We start from the raw sequence: 12,865 nt of genomic DNA, 5'->3' as shown, positions 1-12,865 counted from the left end.
GGAAGCAGCAAGAGTGGTGTCGCGGGCTGGTCCAAAGTGAAAGCATCCTCCAGCAACATACACGGATGGTAAGCAGATGCAGCAACACACGTTCAACACCTGGATTCCAGCTTCATGCGGAGATTGGGAAGAAGTAGGAGGTCCACATCCAGCACTGCCCCACATTGACAGGTCCAACTAAGCGGTGCAGTAGCAGGCCCACAAGAAGCTCATTCTTTCGTTACGCTCCAGCAAAGATGGGTGTGAACGGATGGCATTCACGGTCCAGCTGCCACGTTGAGGAGAAGAAGGGGGTGCATCCAGCACATGGTCCAGCAGAGGTAGAGAAGAAATAGGGCTACACACATTGGAACAGAGAGCTCTCGGTAGGAGGGTTACGGAGGGGATTCACTGCTTCATTTTTAAGGGTATATGAGTGATTGAAAGGGAGGCAACAGCCACCACCGAGAGGAGAGTAGAGCTGGAGAAAGAAAGCAAGTATGGAGGGCTACGGTTGAAGAAAAGAATGGTGCTGGAATGAAGAGCATGGAGTTTTCTTTGGAGGATGTCTCGGCCAGGGGCTGGATGGTCTAGGGCTCTAGCCGCCACTGTAGAAAGAGAGGGAGAACTACCGAGAGAATGAACGCACACGGTGATTTACCAAAGAGGAGGGCACTTATATTTTTTGAGTTTTCTGGAAGCGGAGGGGAGGCTGTTACAGTGGGTGTCTCGGTCTGAAGTGTGGAGGAGTCAGCCGCCAGGGGGCACTTGTTTTTCGGAGAACTTTTCTGTGGAAAAGAGAAGAGAAGTGTGCAACGCTGTTTTGGAAAGAAATGAATGAAAACTCCATGTTAATTTGAAGTTCCGGATTACTCATTGGCTATTTTATTTTCATTTAGTTCATGACATTTATGGAGGAAACACACGTTCCATTCATTTTTCATAGAAGAATAGAAGCTCTCGTTTTCTTTTTACTGCTTGCACGGAGGCACATGTGCTGATTTCAATTGGAAAAGAACAATGCTTTCATCTCATTTTTTTAAAGAATAGGATGCGGTGATTTCATAGATTAGTAGCAGGAGCATGGTTTATCTTTCTTTTAAAATGATAAGCACATGGTGATTTAATTTGAGAAGTAGAGTAAGTGGGAGAATGATGGGACGTGGGCAGCAGTAGCAACAATACATTTCTTTTATCTTTTAAGAATGAATGGATAACTTAGATAGGAGTAGCAAGGGTACGGTAATAGTTGTCTCTTCTCGAGAAATGGAGAAATGATTATAAGAAGGTGCTGATTCATTGGAACAGTATGCAACGGTGATTGATGATGGAAAAGGGGATTTGTCCAGCCGTGACTTTGGTTTTTCTTTGAGCAATGTGTGTGTGCGTTGGAGCAACGTGTGCGGACAGGGGAGAAGCATTTCTTTTTCTTTTTCTAGAAGCACGGTGATTCACGGGAGAATGTAGCTTCCATAGTTGGTGTGCACTTGGTGATTGGAGAATGATGGTCCAGCTTGGATGGTGGAAGCGTTTTCAATCAAGTGTACACGCTTTCCTTTGCATTTTTCTTTTAGAAAAACATTTTCCTTGAATTGTCTTTTATTTTCTTTTAGTTCTAAAAAGGTCTATTTACATTGTGTTGATGTTTGAATCGGTGGTAATTTTTATTTTACAATTTCCAAGCTTTATTCCAATGTGCATTTAATTTGTTAACTCAACATTGTCGTTTGAATAGTTTGAATAGTTTGAATTGTGTTTGGATATTTATCTGTTACAGTGTTCGGTTTAATGTTTTCATGCATTTTAATGCTTTCACTTATATTCGGTTGTGTATAATTTTCATTTTTAATTTCTTCATTTGCATTCACAAACACTTTCAAACCCCCCACTACGTGTTGATCTGAGACTGAACCCAATTTGGTCCTTGAGAGACGACCTAGGAGTCACTTCCTAGTACTATACTGCATTCTTTTATGAACAACTTTTGTTGGGAGGTGCGACCCTCTCATCAAAATGGCGCCGTTGCACCTCTCATCAAAAGTTGTGCATAAAAGAATGCAGTATAATGCTAGGAAGTGACTCCTAGGTCGTCTCACAAGGACCAATATTGCGGTTCAGTCTTAGATCACACACGTAGTGGGGGGGGTTTGAGAGTGTTTTTGTGATTCGAAACGAACTGAATTAAAACTAGAAATTAAATACAACCAAACATAATTGAAAACATAAGGAAAACACTGGAATAAAACATTCAATGCTTAATTGTTTGGACCAATTAGGATGCAATGGTAAAGGTAAAAATGAAATGCTCATTGTATTAAACAACATAAAAGAAAAGAAACGAAATAGCATTGGAACGCATCAACACTACTAAAAGGAAAAGAAAGGCATCAACCGTAAAAGGCACAATGCAAACTAAAAAAATGCTAAATGCAAAATTAATATATAAAATATAAGAATCAACTTGTGTGTGAAGCCCAAAATAAAATCCCAACGCTTCTTCCAAATCAGCAGACCACTTCATGCTTCTCAAAAGAAATTGAAAGTGCAAATGATAGCTCTCCTAATATATTTTTTTACCGTGCTGCATCACCAAAATAAAATCACGTGCACTCCAAATTGAAATCAGCGTTTTCCCCCAATATTAAATCACCATCCAATTCTAAAAGAAAAGAAGAATTAAATCCTTGTGCTGCTGGAATGATGCGTCAAGAGAAAAGCTTGTGGACTCTCCTTCCATCACGTCACCGTGTGCTAACAAAAAGTGAAGAAGTCTTCTCGGTGGTGGCTTCTCTCCTCAAATGAGCGTGCTCCAGAGTTCTCCACAGGACCGTGTGGTGCTTCCAGCAAAAATGAATCAGCATTTCTAAATAAAATCACCATCCATACTTTTCTAAAAGAAGGAAAAACTATCAGTCACCGTGCACACACGCTGCTCCAAGCTAGACGTGTTCCTACCATTCTCCCATCATTATTAATCACCGTTTGCTTGTGAACACCCCTCCCCTCAAGCTGCTCCAACACATTACCGCTTCATTCTCTTTAAAAAAAAACGAAATGAAAGTTTCTTTCAGTCACCGTGCACTGCATTCTACTCCCGTCAAGTCAGCTTCTCATTTCACGTAATCTGAAATTTATTCAAGAGACCCCGTGCACACCAACACTTCAATAAAAGAAATGCATGAACCAAATGAAAAGGCAATGAGTAAATCAGCCAAATGAAATTAAGGTGAAGCTTTTTCATTCATCTCCGTAACAGCGTTGCACACTTCTTTCAGTTTTTACATTTTTTCCAAAAAAAAACATTCAAAACCAAAAGCCTAAAGAAAACTCAAAACCCCGAGAGTGGCGGCTGGATGCCCCCCTCAAACCTGCACCTCCTGGACCTACCTCTCCTCTTTTAAACTCCAAAACCCTCCTCTCTTTTTACTGTGGCCGCTGGACCGAGTGAAGGACGTGCGTGTAGCTGCTTGCTGGATGCTGAGTCCGTGTGAATTGCTGGACACACCCCCTCTGCTTCCCAATCACGTGCTGCTATCCATTCTCCGTAACACTCCACTTTTCAATTTTAAAATCCAAAAGCTTTCCATATGGGCCGTGATGTGCATGTGGCTCTTCAAGTCCATTTATCTACGTGTCTACCACTTCAAAGTGGATTAAAATTAATTCTTGTAGAACACTTTGTATATAATTTTTCTCCAACATGTGCTTCCACTTTCACGTGAAATGAGTCACCAAAATGGACCAATATTCCATTTTAAGTTTTCCATTTCAACACCCAAATTAAATCAATGCAGTAGCTTCTTCCAAAACGTATTGCTTAAGGCTGTGAGTGCCTCCCAAGCTGTTGGATTCCTTGTTTAAGAGTGTTGGGAGGTTTTAGCACTGTCCAATTATCAATTCCTAGCCACCACAAGTACCCAACAGCAAGCAAATGCAAACAGATTAGAAATCACTCAAACAGTAAGCATTGGACTGGCATAGGGGAGTAAAAAAAATACTGGGAACAACACAGAACGAATTTGAACAAAATGAAAACTATACGTGAAAATAGACATCCATACGAAACTATGAAAAAAAATTGCATAGAAAACGGATAAGAATTGAACTCGAACGAAGACACACAAGTTGACACAACATTCACGCAGCACTGTGCGAAAATTGAAATGATTGAGATGCATTGGGCTCAATTGCCATTTCTCATTTAACCTTCAAATGTCCCAAATTGTATCTCCAAATTTTCCTTGTAAAATAATTAGCTCAGATAATTCAAATTAGTTAAAATAAGAATTTCCGATCAAATTTAGCACAATTAGGAAAAATAGGATAATACTGGATAATTAAGCACAATTCCCCGATTAATTCTAGCACAATAAACTAAGTGAAGTGAGGAAAATATTGGTTCATCAGGCAACCTAAGCCCATTCTGTGACACTACATGAAAATTCGAATTTGAAGATAAATGAAATACGATCAAAAGCTTTGAGGAAATGGAATACAAATGTCACAATATCTAAAGCTCGTAGGGCAAAATTAATAACATCATGCAAAGTTGAAGGTTCATTTAAAAATCAGTTCACAAGAATATATGACTATGCACATGAATTATTGAGATGTAACTCTGGATCAACAGTCAAAGTTAAAGTGGATAGTGAAAATGGTCAGACCACATTTCAGAGGTTCTATGTTTGTTTGAAAGCTTGCAAGAATAACTTCGTCTCTTGTAGGCCCTTTATTGGTTTGGATGGATGTTTTCTGAAAGGAAAGTACAAGGGGGAGTTATTAACCGTTGTTGGTAGAGATCCTAATGAGCAGATGTTACCTCTGGCATATAGAATTGTGGAAGTAGAGAATAAAGAAACTTGGACATGGTTTTTGGAGTTGTTGATAGAAGACCTTAGGGGCACTGAAGTATGTAATTCATGCACTTTTATGTCTGACCAACAAAAGGTATATCTATTTATTATATCTCTCTGAATTGGTTTCTAATATTACTAATATAATTTTTGGTCCCCATTTCTGTTAAAAATGTTCAATTTGGTCCCTTTTCACAGGGTTTGTTGCCAGCTATGTCTGAACTTTTACCTGAGGCAGAGCACAGATTTTGCATGCGACACTTATATGCAAATTTCAGAAAAAAGATCAGAGAGCACACCTTGAAGAATCTGATGTGGAAGGCTGCTACTAGTACATACCCCCAAGCTTGGGAAAGAGAAATGTTAAATATAAAGGATGTCAATGTAGAGGCTTACAAATACCTAATCGTTATTCCCCCAAGGTATGAGTCCTACCTTAACTCTCTATCGTTCCTCCTGTTATATACTTTTAGTTTCCTAACAATTTCTTATTCTTTGTAACAGGTATTGGTCTAGATCTAGATTTACAGGTCGAACAATATGTGATACACTAGTAAATAACATGAGTGAAGCTTTTAATAGTGTTATTGTTGATGCTAGAGGAAAGCCCATTATAACCATACTAGAGGAAATTAGAGTTTACCTCATGAAAAAATGGACAACCAACAGAATCAAGATGTGTAATATGGACTTTCACATCTACCCTAAGATTAGAAAGAGACTTACAAAAGAATCAAATTTATTCAAAAATTAGATCCCTATGTAAGCATTTCCTTTCCCATAATTAATTCATGTCAGTTGGTTTGTGATAAAATTGTTGATATTCATTACTTCATAGTTAACTTTTAATCATGTATTACTTCATGGCAGTTGGTCTGGAGAAAAAATGTTTGAAGTTAGGCATTTTGCAGTGATGACAAACAAGTTTGCAGTCAACCTGGACAGTCAAGAGTGTACCTGCAGGAAATGGGTCATTAGTGGCATCCCTTGCTGCCATGCAATTGTAGCAATGAGATTCTTAAATTTAGATCTAGAAGAGTATGTTCCCATTTGGTTCAGAAGGTCCACGTATGATGAAACATATGCCTCCATCATATTTCCAGTGAATGAGCACCTTTTATGGGAAAGAACAGCCTTCCCAGGCGTCCTCCCACCATTTAAGAGAAAATTACTTGGCAGACCAAAGAAAAAGAGAAGGTGCGAGAGTTGGGAGCTAAGGAGGGATGAAACCCAAATGACCAAAGGTGGCCACCGCAAAAAATGCAACATTTGTCGTATTGTTGGGCATAACAGAAATTAATGCCCCTTACGTCCTCAAGATCAACTAGACCTACCACAGCCATCTGAAGCAGCACCCCAACCACCAACTCAAGAAATGACACAACCATGTGATGGACCACCCCAACCAACACAGGAATCTACAGAACAACCAACTCAGCCAATCAGAAGGGACAAGTTACCAATTAAGGGACCTTCTATTTTATAATGTTAAAAATTTGGCACTGGATCTGTTTTGAAATAATTTACTAATTAAGACCTGATGTGCTTTATAATGTTTTGATATACTTAGCAATGGATCTGTTATGATGTGCTATATAGTAACTTGATTTTTTGATGTACCCATGAACTAACTTCTGATTATGAAAAGATATTGTTTTAATGTTTTCATGTACCCATGTTTTGATATTGATTTTGACCACTTCCATTTTATGCACACATCACTCATCATCATCACTCATCATCATGTGGAACACATTCACACATAATTAACTAAAATGAGGACTAATTTGAACAATTCAACACTAATACACATTTCATTCATTCATTTATTACAAAAGACAATCGCCCAACCTTAACAATGGGGCCACCTAACAACCTCAACCTTCAAAACACTAAAGTAAACCAGATTAGAACCACCTAAAAACACACTTACAACACATCAACCTAAAAACACACAACATAACTATGATCAGTACACTAAGAACACACACCACTGCTTCTAATAATTGGATCCTTCTCTTCAAAGCTTTCATTGTGTTCTCCATATCACAAATCTTCCTCCTTTGCCTAGCAATGATAACATCCTTTCATCAACATTTTCTTCATTGCACCACTTGAAATAGTTACAACACATCACATTAGCAAGTCCACTCTGTTATTCATCAAACACAATGTTAATTACCAACACATAAAGAAAATACATTTTAATCAGAAATGCTTTTATTCACATAACCTTGTAGTTACAACATCCCCAAAAATATCTTCCAAAATTCTTTGAAGTTCTAGCCATTTTTACTACTGCCATCTCACCACAATTGCAAATGGGAATTGTCCCTACCCCATTGAACCACCACCATGTGAGGAATGACAACTTCAGTGGCTGAAGCTATTGCAACAAGAAGAAGAAGATTGGAAAGCAGACATGACTCATCAACCACCAAGATTGGGAAGAAGATTGGTTAACCTCGAAACTTCGAACCTCACTATGACTTTCACTGAAGTAAAGTAATGAAACCCTAATTTCAGAATCCACCCTCATCAAAAATTGGGTTTCATTAAATAAAGGACATTTCTTTTTAAATCCACCTCACTGTGTCTGAAGGGAATCCACGTCTGCACTTAAATTCCATCTCATTACTCTTTTACACACCTGGACTATTTGCCATTAACGATTTAAATGTCGTTTGCAAAAATGACTAAATTGAACATAAATTACATTATTTAGGATAACATTGAATAAAAAAAAACTAGGACCAAATCGAATACACCTGACGAAAATAGGAACATCATATTTTAATATATATATATATATATATATATATATATATATATATATATATATATATATATATATATATATGATTACAACATTCTTACATTATTAATTCATTATATTAGTCTTTAAAAGTACTACCAAATTAACTTTTGAAAATACATTGTCATGTTGCATTTATTCATTACACTAGTGGCATTGAAAAATATCCAGAAAACTATTTTATTAAAAATCTATGTTCTTAGAGAACTAATTTTGCAATGTAAAAACTAACAAGTCTTGGCATATAATTTAAAAGGGCCAACTGAATTATTTACTTGGTTTTTTAAGAAGTTTATATTCAATTTATTATTGTTATTTTTATTTAGACTCGCCATTTGTACTAATATATATGTTTTCAAATTAAAGTTAGAAAAGAAACTAGTAAATATAATCTACATTACCACAATGTACAAGAAAGGTTCTACATAGCCACGTTACATGTTTTACAAGTTTAAGATTTTTTTTTATTTGGAAAATCTTACAAATGACATGTGTTTTAACTAGTTTAATTTCATATAAAAAAATGAAAAATAAATATTAAAAAGCTATGAATTTGGCTTAATTATATTTTTAGAACATAAATTTGTAAAAATATTTTTTCTCTAAATTTAAAAAACATGAATATAGCATCGAAAATCAGACTTCATTACTGAAAACACTTCAAATTAAACACATGTTAGATAATAGTGGTGTTGCATTGCAGTTTTTCATCACTTCCCTAAACCCTAAATAAAAAATGAGATTTAAAAAGCATATAATATAATATAGATAGGAGTCCTGATTTTATATTATTGTATTTTAATTTATTGGCACAATGCAAAGCATAGCGCAGCACAAAACTATTGCAGAACATAAGCTATTTTAGTGAATTGGGATTTTGGGTATAAACAAACCGAACCGAACCAAAATGGGTGGAATCGAAATTGGAGTCTCTGCTCCCTCTGTGTCTGCTTCTACATCTAGACGATGAACGATTCACTGGGCAGAGTCCAATAACACAGGCAGAGGTAAGTAATTCAACTGTCTCTCTCTCTATCTGGATTCAACCGTTCAAGATTCTGGTTATGGTTGTGGCGCTTCCACTGAGATTCCGCGACTAAAACCAATTCCTTTTGATTCCATCATTGAGTATTCATTATTATTAGCATACAAGAAAAGAATAGATGGGTTCGGGTTCGGGGTCGGATTCGAATGGATGGAACCGTGCCCGAGGGTTGGCGGTTAAGACTCTGCTACTCATTGGTGGCGCACTTCTTATCAAGCGACTCCGCAAGTCCACCACGCGCTGGGACCATGCTCATTTCGTCTCTAAGGCCCTCACCGGCCAAAAGGTTCTCTCCGTTTTTTCCTTTTCTCTTCTCATCTCCTAATGTTTCTTTTCACTTCCATTTCTCAATTGCTGTTATTCTTGCTGCTGTAGTATTCAAAGGACCAAGCTTCCAGAGACCCTGATAACTATTTCAATATTAGGTATTTTTTTTAATCCTCGTTATATTTGTTTATCTTCCTTGTTTTTTTTTTATGAGAGGGGATTTTTGAAACGGGACAACGCTGAGAATTGGTTTTTGCAGAATGCTTACATGCCCCGCCGCAGAGCTAGTGGATGGTTCCAAGGTGTTGTATTTTGAACAGGTGAGTGAGCACTTCTATGAGAGTTTGGAAGTTACTTATCTTTGAGTTTTTGTTTTCGGGTCCTTTTATCTTTGCTATAAATATTATTAGCTCAATGATGTTCTTTTTTGTACTGCTAGGCTTTTTGGAGGAGTCCACAAAAACCCTTTCGACAGGTAGAGTTTCATATCTTGTGTGTGAGAAATTGTATTTATGTTTTCTGTTTCTGTTTCTTTGTTCTTGAGATATTTAGTGGGAGTAAGATGCTTCTTTTGATATGTTTTTGATGGAAACTGTCTGCATGTTAATCTCTTTAGTTTATTTATTTATTTTTATTTTTTAATTATTCTTCGTTTTTACCATTCATTTGTTTGCAGAGGTTTTTCATGGTGAAACCTTGTCCGAAAGAGTTGAAATGTGACGTTGAGGTATGTATTTTTTTCACTTTAATGTATGTGGCATGTGCTGGTGCTGGTGATTAGGTTTCTTGGAGAAGAGTAGCTTAGTTAGCCATACCATATTTGCCTTAAGCATCGTGTTTTGCATATATTTATGATGTTGATATTTTGTCTTGCTTACGTCCATAGCTTTCTTAAACAATATTGAGATCATTAAAGGGAATGTATCATAACCTGATACAGAATGACATTATAAAAAGTTATACTAAACCCTCCTTACGTAATGTGTTCTGACTGTATGAAACTTCTTATGAAGCTTTCCCAGGTTTATGTACGCACAATAAAGCAGGACAGTGGGGGGTCAAATTATAATTAAATGCTGGATAGCTATTTGGGCTACATGCATGATTATTTACATTGGTGTACATAATTGATTCAAATATTACCAGCATTGGCTTTTGCTCTGATTTGTAGAAGTATGATTTCATTTTGGCCTATTTCTTTTCAGAGGAATAGTATACTCTTTTTCTTGTTGCAACTTAGAAAATGCTACTAGGTTGTTTTAATAAGAGCAGGCATACTAATTTCTTTTCATGGCAGTTAAGTGCATACGCCATTAGAGACATGGAGGAGTACAAAAATTTCTGTGATCGGCCAAGGGATCAACGTCCACAGCCAGAAGAAGTCATCGGGGTAAGCATTTAGTCATGCTCTCGTTGCGCGTACTCTTAGCTTAGAAGCTTCTTCACTAGACATTTATAATTTATTTTTCATTAGAGAGAGAGAGAGAGAAGTGGAATAGAGAAGAGGATGATTTGGAAATAAAAGGAACAAATCTTAGGATGTTAAATATAAATTATGTGGAGATAGAGTGTAAAAAGTAAATAGAAGGAAGAAAGAGATAGGTGAAAACTAAAGATATCTTAAGGATGAAAAGAAGGAAAGGAGGATGCTAAAAAAACCATGGGACTTTTTAAAAATATAATTATTGCAATTAGATTGGTAGGTATCCTGAAACTGCTTAGACATGTCATTTGGGAAACAATTATAAAATCACATCTGAAATCAAGAGTTGGGTATAAAATTTCCCAAATTTAATGCCACATAAACATAATATATTAATAACTAGGGAGCCATATGAAAAGGACCATTTCACAAAATGTCATAGATGGCAGCAATCTATTCGGTCATCATGTGGTTGATAAATGCAGTGTTGCGAGTCAAATTCATCGGAGTATCATCTACCATTCTTAAATGACAATTGATCAAATGATGTTCTTGTTTGTCTGGAAATGCAGCTGTTATGTTCCCCAAATTTTGTTTATAAGGTGATGTTATGTGATAGAAACCAAACAATTACTGAATATCAAAGTTGTATTATTTAGAGTATTATGCAGTAAAAAGATGATTGAGCTGAAAGCTCTACAGCCACAAGGAAAACCCCAGAGTCCTAGACTCCTCCGGAGGATTATTCTCCTCCTAACCAACTCACAACCTCCTACTCCAGTGCCCTCCTCCACACTCTCACTTCTCTCTCCTATAACAGAATTTCCCCATCCTTGGATTCTTGACATGTCATTCCCCATCCTAACTTCTCACTATTTCTTTTCCTAACCCCACTTTCTTTCTTCATACATAAACATTCTATATTTTGGGCCTATCTATTCCTTCTATAAATTTTCCTTGCTGAGTAATAGGTCCATGTCCACTTCCCACCTTATGATCCTTATTAAGAGTCTTGTCATTATGATAATTCCATAACTTAAGAGAGTTGGATGCAGAAGTTTTTTTGGCTGGTTTTTAAGTCTATTATCCTGACAGGATCTGGTATAAAGGAGTTTTCTTTCATGAAATGCATGTAGATTAATCACCAGAGTGATCTGTATCCATGGATTGATTTTGTCCTCTGCATCTGTTCTCGCTCTTCTAGTGTGTGTTGCTGTGGGTTTTCTTAGATTATTTCAGTTGACATTTAGATTTCTGAAAGACTTTACATAAATGAATCATCTTATTTGATATTATTGGCATAAGTCTATTTGATTGAAAGTTTTTTAGGTAATTACTTTAGCATATTCTAAATGGGGATTGGATGACAAGTTTGTGTATTTGAATGTCTTCATGTCTTTTGTACTTGAACAATTGTAATACTTGTACTGCTGATTGCAGGATATTGCAGAACATTTGACAACAGTACATCTTAAGCGTTGTTCACGTGGAAAACGTTGCTTATATGAAGGTTCAACACCACCTGGTGGATTTCCTAATTCATGGGTAATTTCAGTTCACACTGTTGTCTTAATATCTGTCATCCCCGTCCTTCTTTTACCAGTACTATATAAAAGTTGGGTTGAAACACCTGTACTCTCGTTAGCAGAATGGAGCAAGCTACTGTACTTCAGAACTTGCAATTATGAAGAACAACGAGATGCAGACCTGGGACAGGGGTTATGATGACGATGGAAATCAAGTTAGTTTCTTCATCTCGTTTTATCTTCTTTGATGGATTGCTTTACCTTTATAGTTCCAAATATAGATATATGACAACAGAAAATCAAAAACATAAATTATTTCCCATTTGTATGCAGGTCTGGGGACAGAAAGAAGGCCCTTATGAGTTTAAGCCTGCACCAACCTCCAGTTTTAATGATATGTTTTCTCCCTTGAACTTCCCCCCTCCACCGTCCATGGAAAGAAGAATAGAGGGCTCATTTGTTTTGCAAGAATAAAAGCGTTCCAAACTACATTGTGTAATTCTGCTATTGTAGCTGTATGTCAATGTAATTTCTTTCTTGTTAGTCTGCACTACCTTGTCAATATTCAGTCATATTTTTATCCCAATTAGTGTTAAAGGTAATAGTGAAATAAAGAGATGGCTTGTTAGATCATATGTTTGTATTAGATTTTGTTTAGAGATTATAATATGATTTATTGAAAACAAATTGTTGGTGATACAGATATATTGGTAACTTAACGGAATGAATAAGATAGAAACCTGCAAAACTGAACTAAATAAACAAACGAATAGGAATAAATTAGAGGCCGATATTTTTTTTGAAGTAAAGGGTAATGGAATCGAACATCCTGCCTAAAATGTGTTGTTCAGATAGAAGTATAATCCCGCAAGCACTGCAATTCCCACAGCAGCTGCAATTGGAAGTGCCTTCCTGTTTGATATATATTACAAAGATATTATAAAGACACGAAAATGA

The 12,865-nt window shown here is 36.5% G+C and overlaps 2 protein-coding genes across 3 annotated transcripts; both read left to right on the top strand.

Moving 5' to 3' along the window:
* Positions 1-236: 236 nt before the first annotated feature.
* LOC124835540 (uncharacterized) lies at positions 237-6,132 on the top strand. Its single transcript, XM_088107762.1, has 5 exons — positions 237-320; positions 427-567; positions 4,435-4,926; positions 5,031-5,254; positions 5,703-6,132. Exons 1-5 carry the CDS (start codon positions 237-239, stop codon positions 6,130-6,132), a joined length of 1,371 nt encoding a protein of 456 aa, XP_087963888.1.
* Positions 6,133-8,493: 2,361 nt separating this feature from the next.
* On the top strand, positions 8,494-12,541 carry CRL (crumpled leaf). 2 transcript variants are annotated; one of them, XM_047310481.2, is made up of 10 exons: positions 8,494-8,654; positions 8,793-8,978; positions 9,068-9,117; positions 9,219-9,279; positions 9,399-9,434; positions 9,636-9,686; positions 10,257-10,349; positions 11,823-11,927; positions 12,031-12,123; positions 12,242-12,541. In XM_047310481.2, exons 2-10 carry the CDS (start codon positions 8,811-8,813, stop codon positions 12,380-12,382), a joined length of 798 nt encoding a protein of 265 aa, XP_047166437.1. In that variant the 5' UTR covers positions 8,494-8,654; positions 8,793-8,810; the 3' UTR covers positions 12,383-12,541. The 2 variants fall into 2 exon arrangements, with proteins under 2 accessions (XP_047166437.1, XP_087962694.1); XM_088106568.1 differs by having other exon boundaries at positions 8,495-8,654; positions 8,777-8,978.
* The last annotated feature ends 324 nt before the right edge of the window (positions 12,542-12,865 follow it).

This window comes from Vigna umbellata, chromosome 2 (genome assembly GCF_029865625.1).
Source record: "Vigna umbellata cultivar VRB3 chromosome 2, Vumbellata_1.0, whole genome shotgun sequence".
NCBI lineage: Eukaryota > Viridiplantae > Streptophyta > Magnoliopsida > Fabales > Fabaceae > Vigna > Vigna umbellata.
The sequence above is the reverse complement of the archived record's forward strand: the minus strand, read 5'-3'. Positions and strand labels throughout refer to the sequence as shown.

Coding starts and splice junctions, on each gene's coding strand:
- LOC124835540 (XM_088107762.1), top strand. CDS start 237: ATGGGTGTGAACGGATGGCATTCACGGTCCAGCTGCCACGTTGAGGAG. Junction 321..426: donor CAGCACATGGTCCAGCAGAG/GTAGAGAAGAAA, acceptor AGTGATTGAAAG/GGAGGCAACAGCCACCACCG. Junction 4,927..5,030: donor TTATGTCTGACCAACAAAAG/GTATATCTATTT, acceptor CCCTTTTCACAG/GGTTTGTTGCCAGCTATGTC.
- CRL (XM_047310481.2), top strand. CDS start 8,811: ATGGGTTCGGGTTCGGGGTCGGATTCGAATGGATGGAACCGTGCCCGA. Junction 9,118..9,218: donor GATAACTATTTCAATATTAG/GTATTTTTTTTA, acceptor TGGTTTTTGCAG/AATGCTTACATGCCCCGCCG. Junction 9,687..10,256: donor AGTTGAAATGTGACGTTGAG/GTATGTATTTTT, acceptor TTTTCATGGCAG/TTAAGTGCATACGCCATTAG.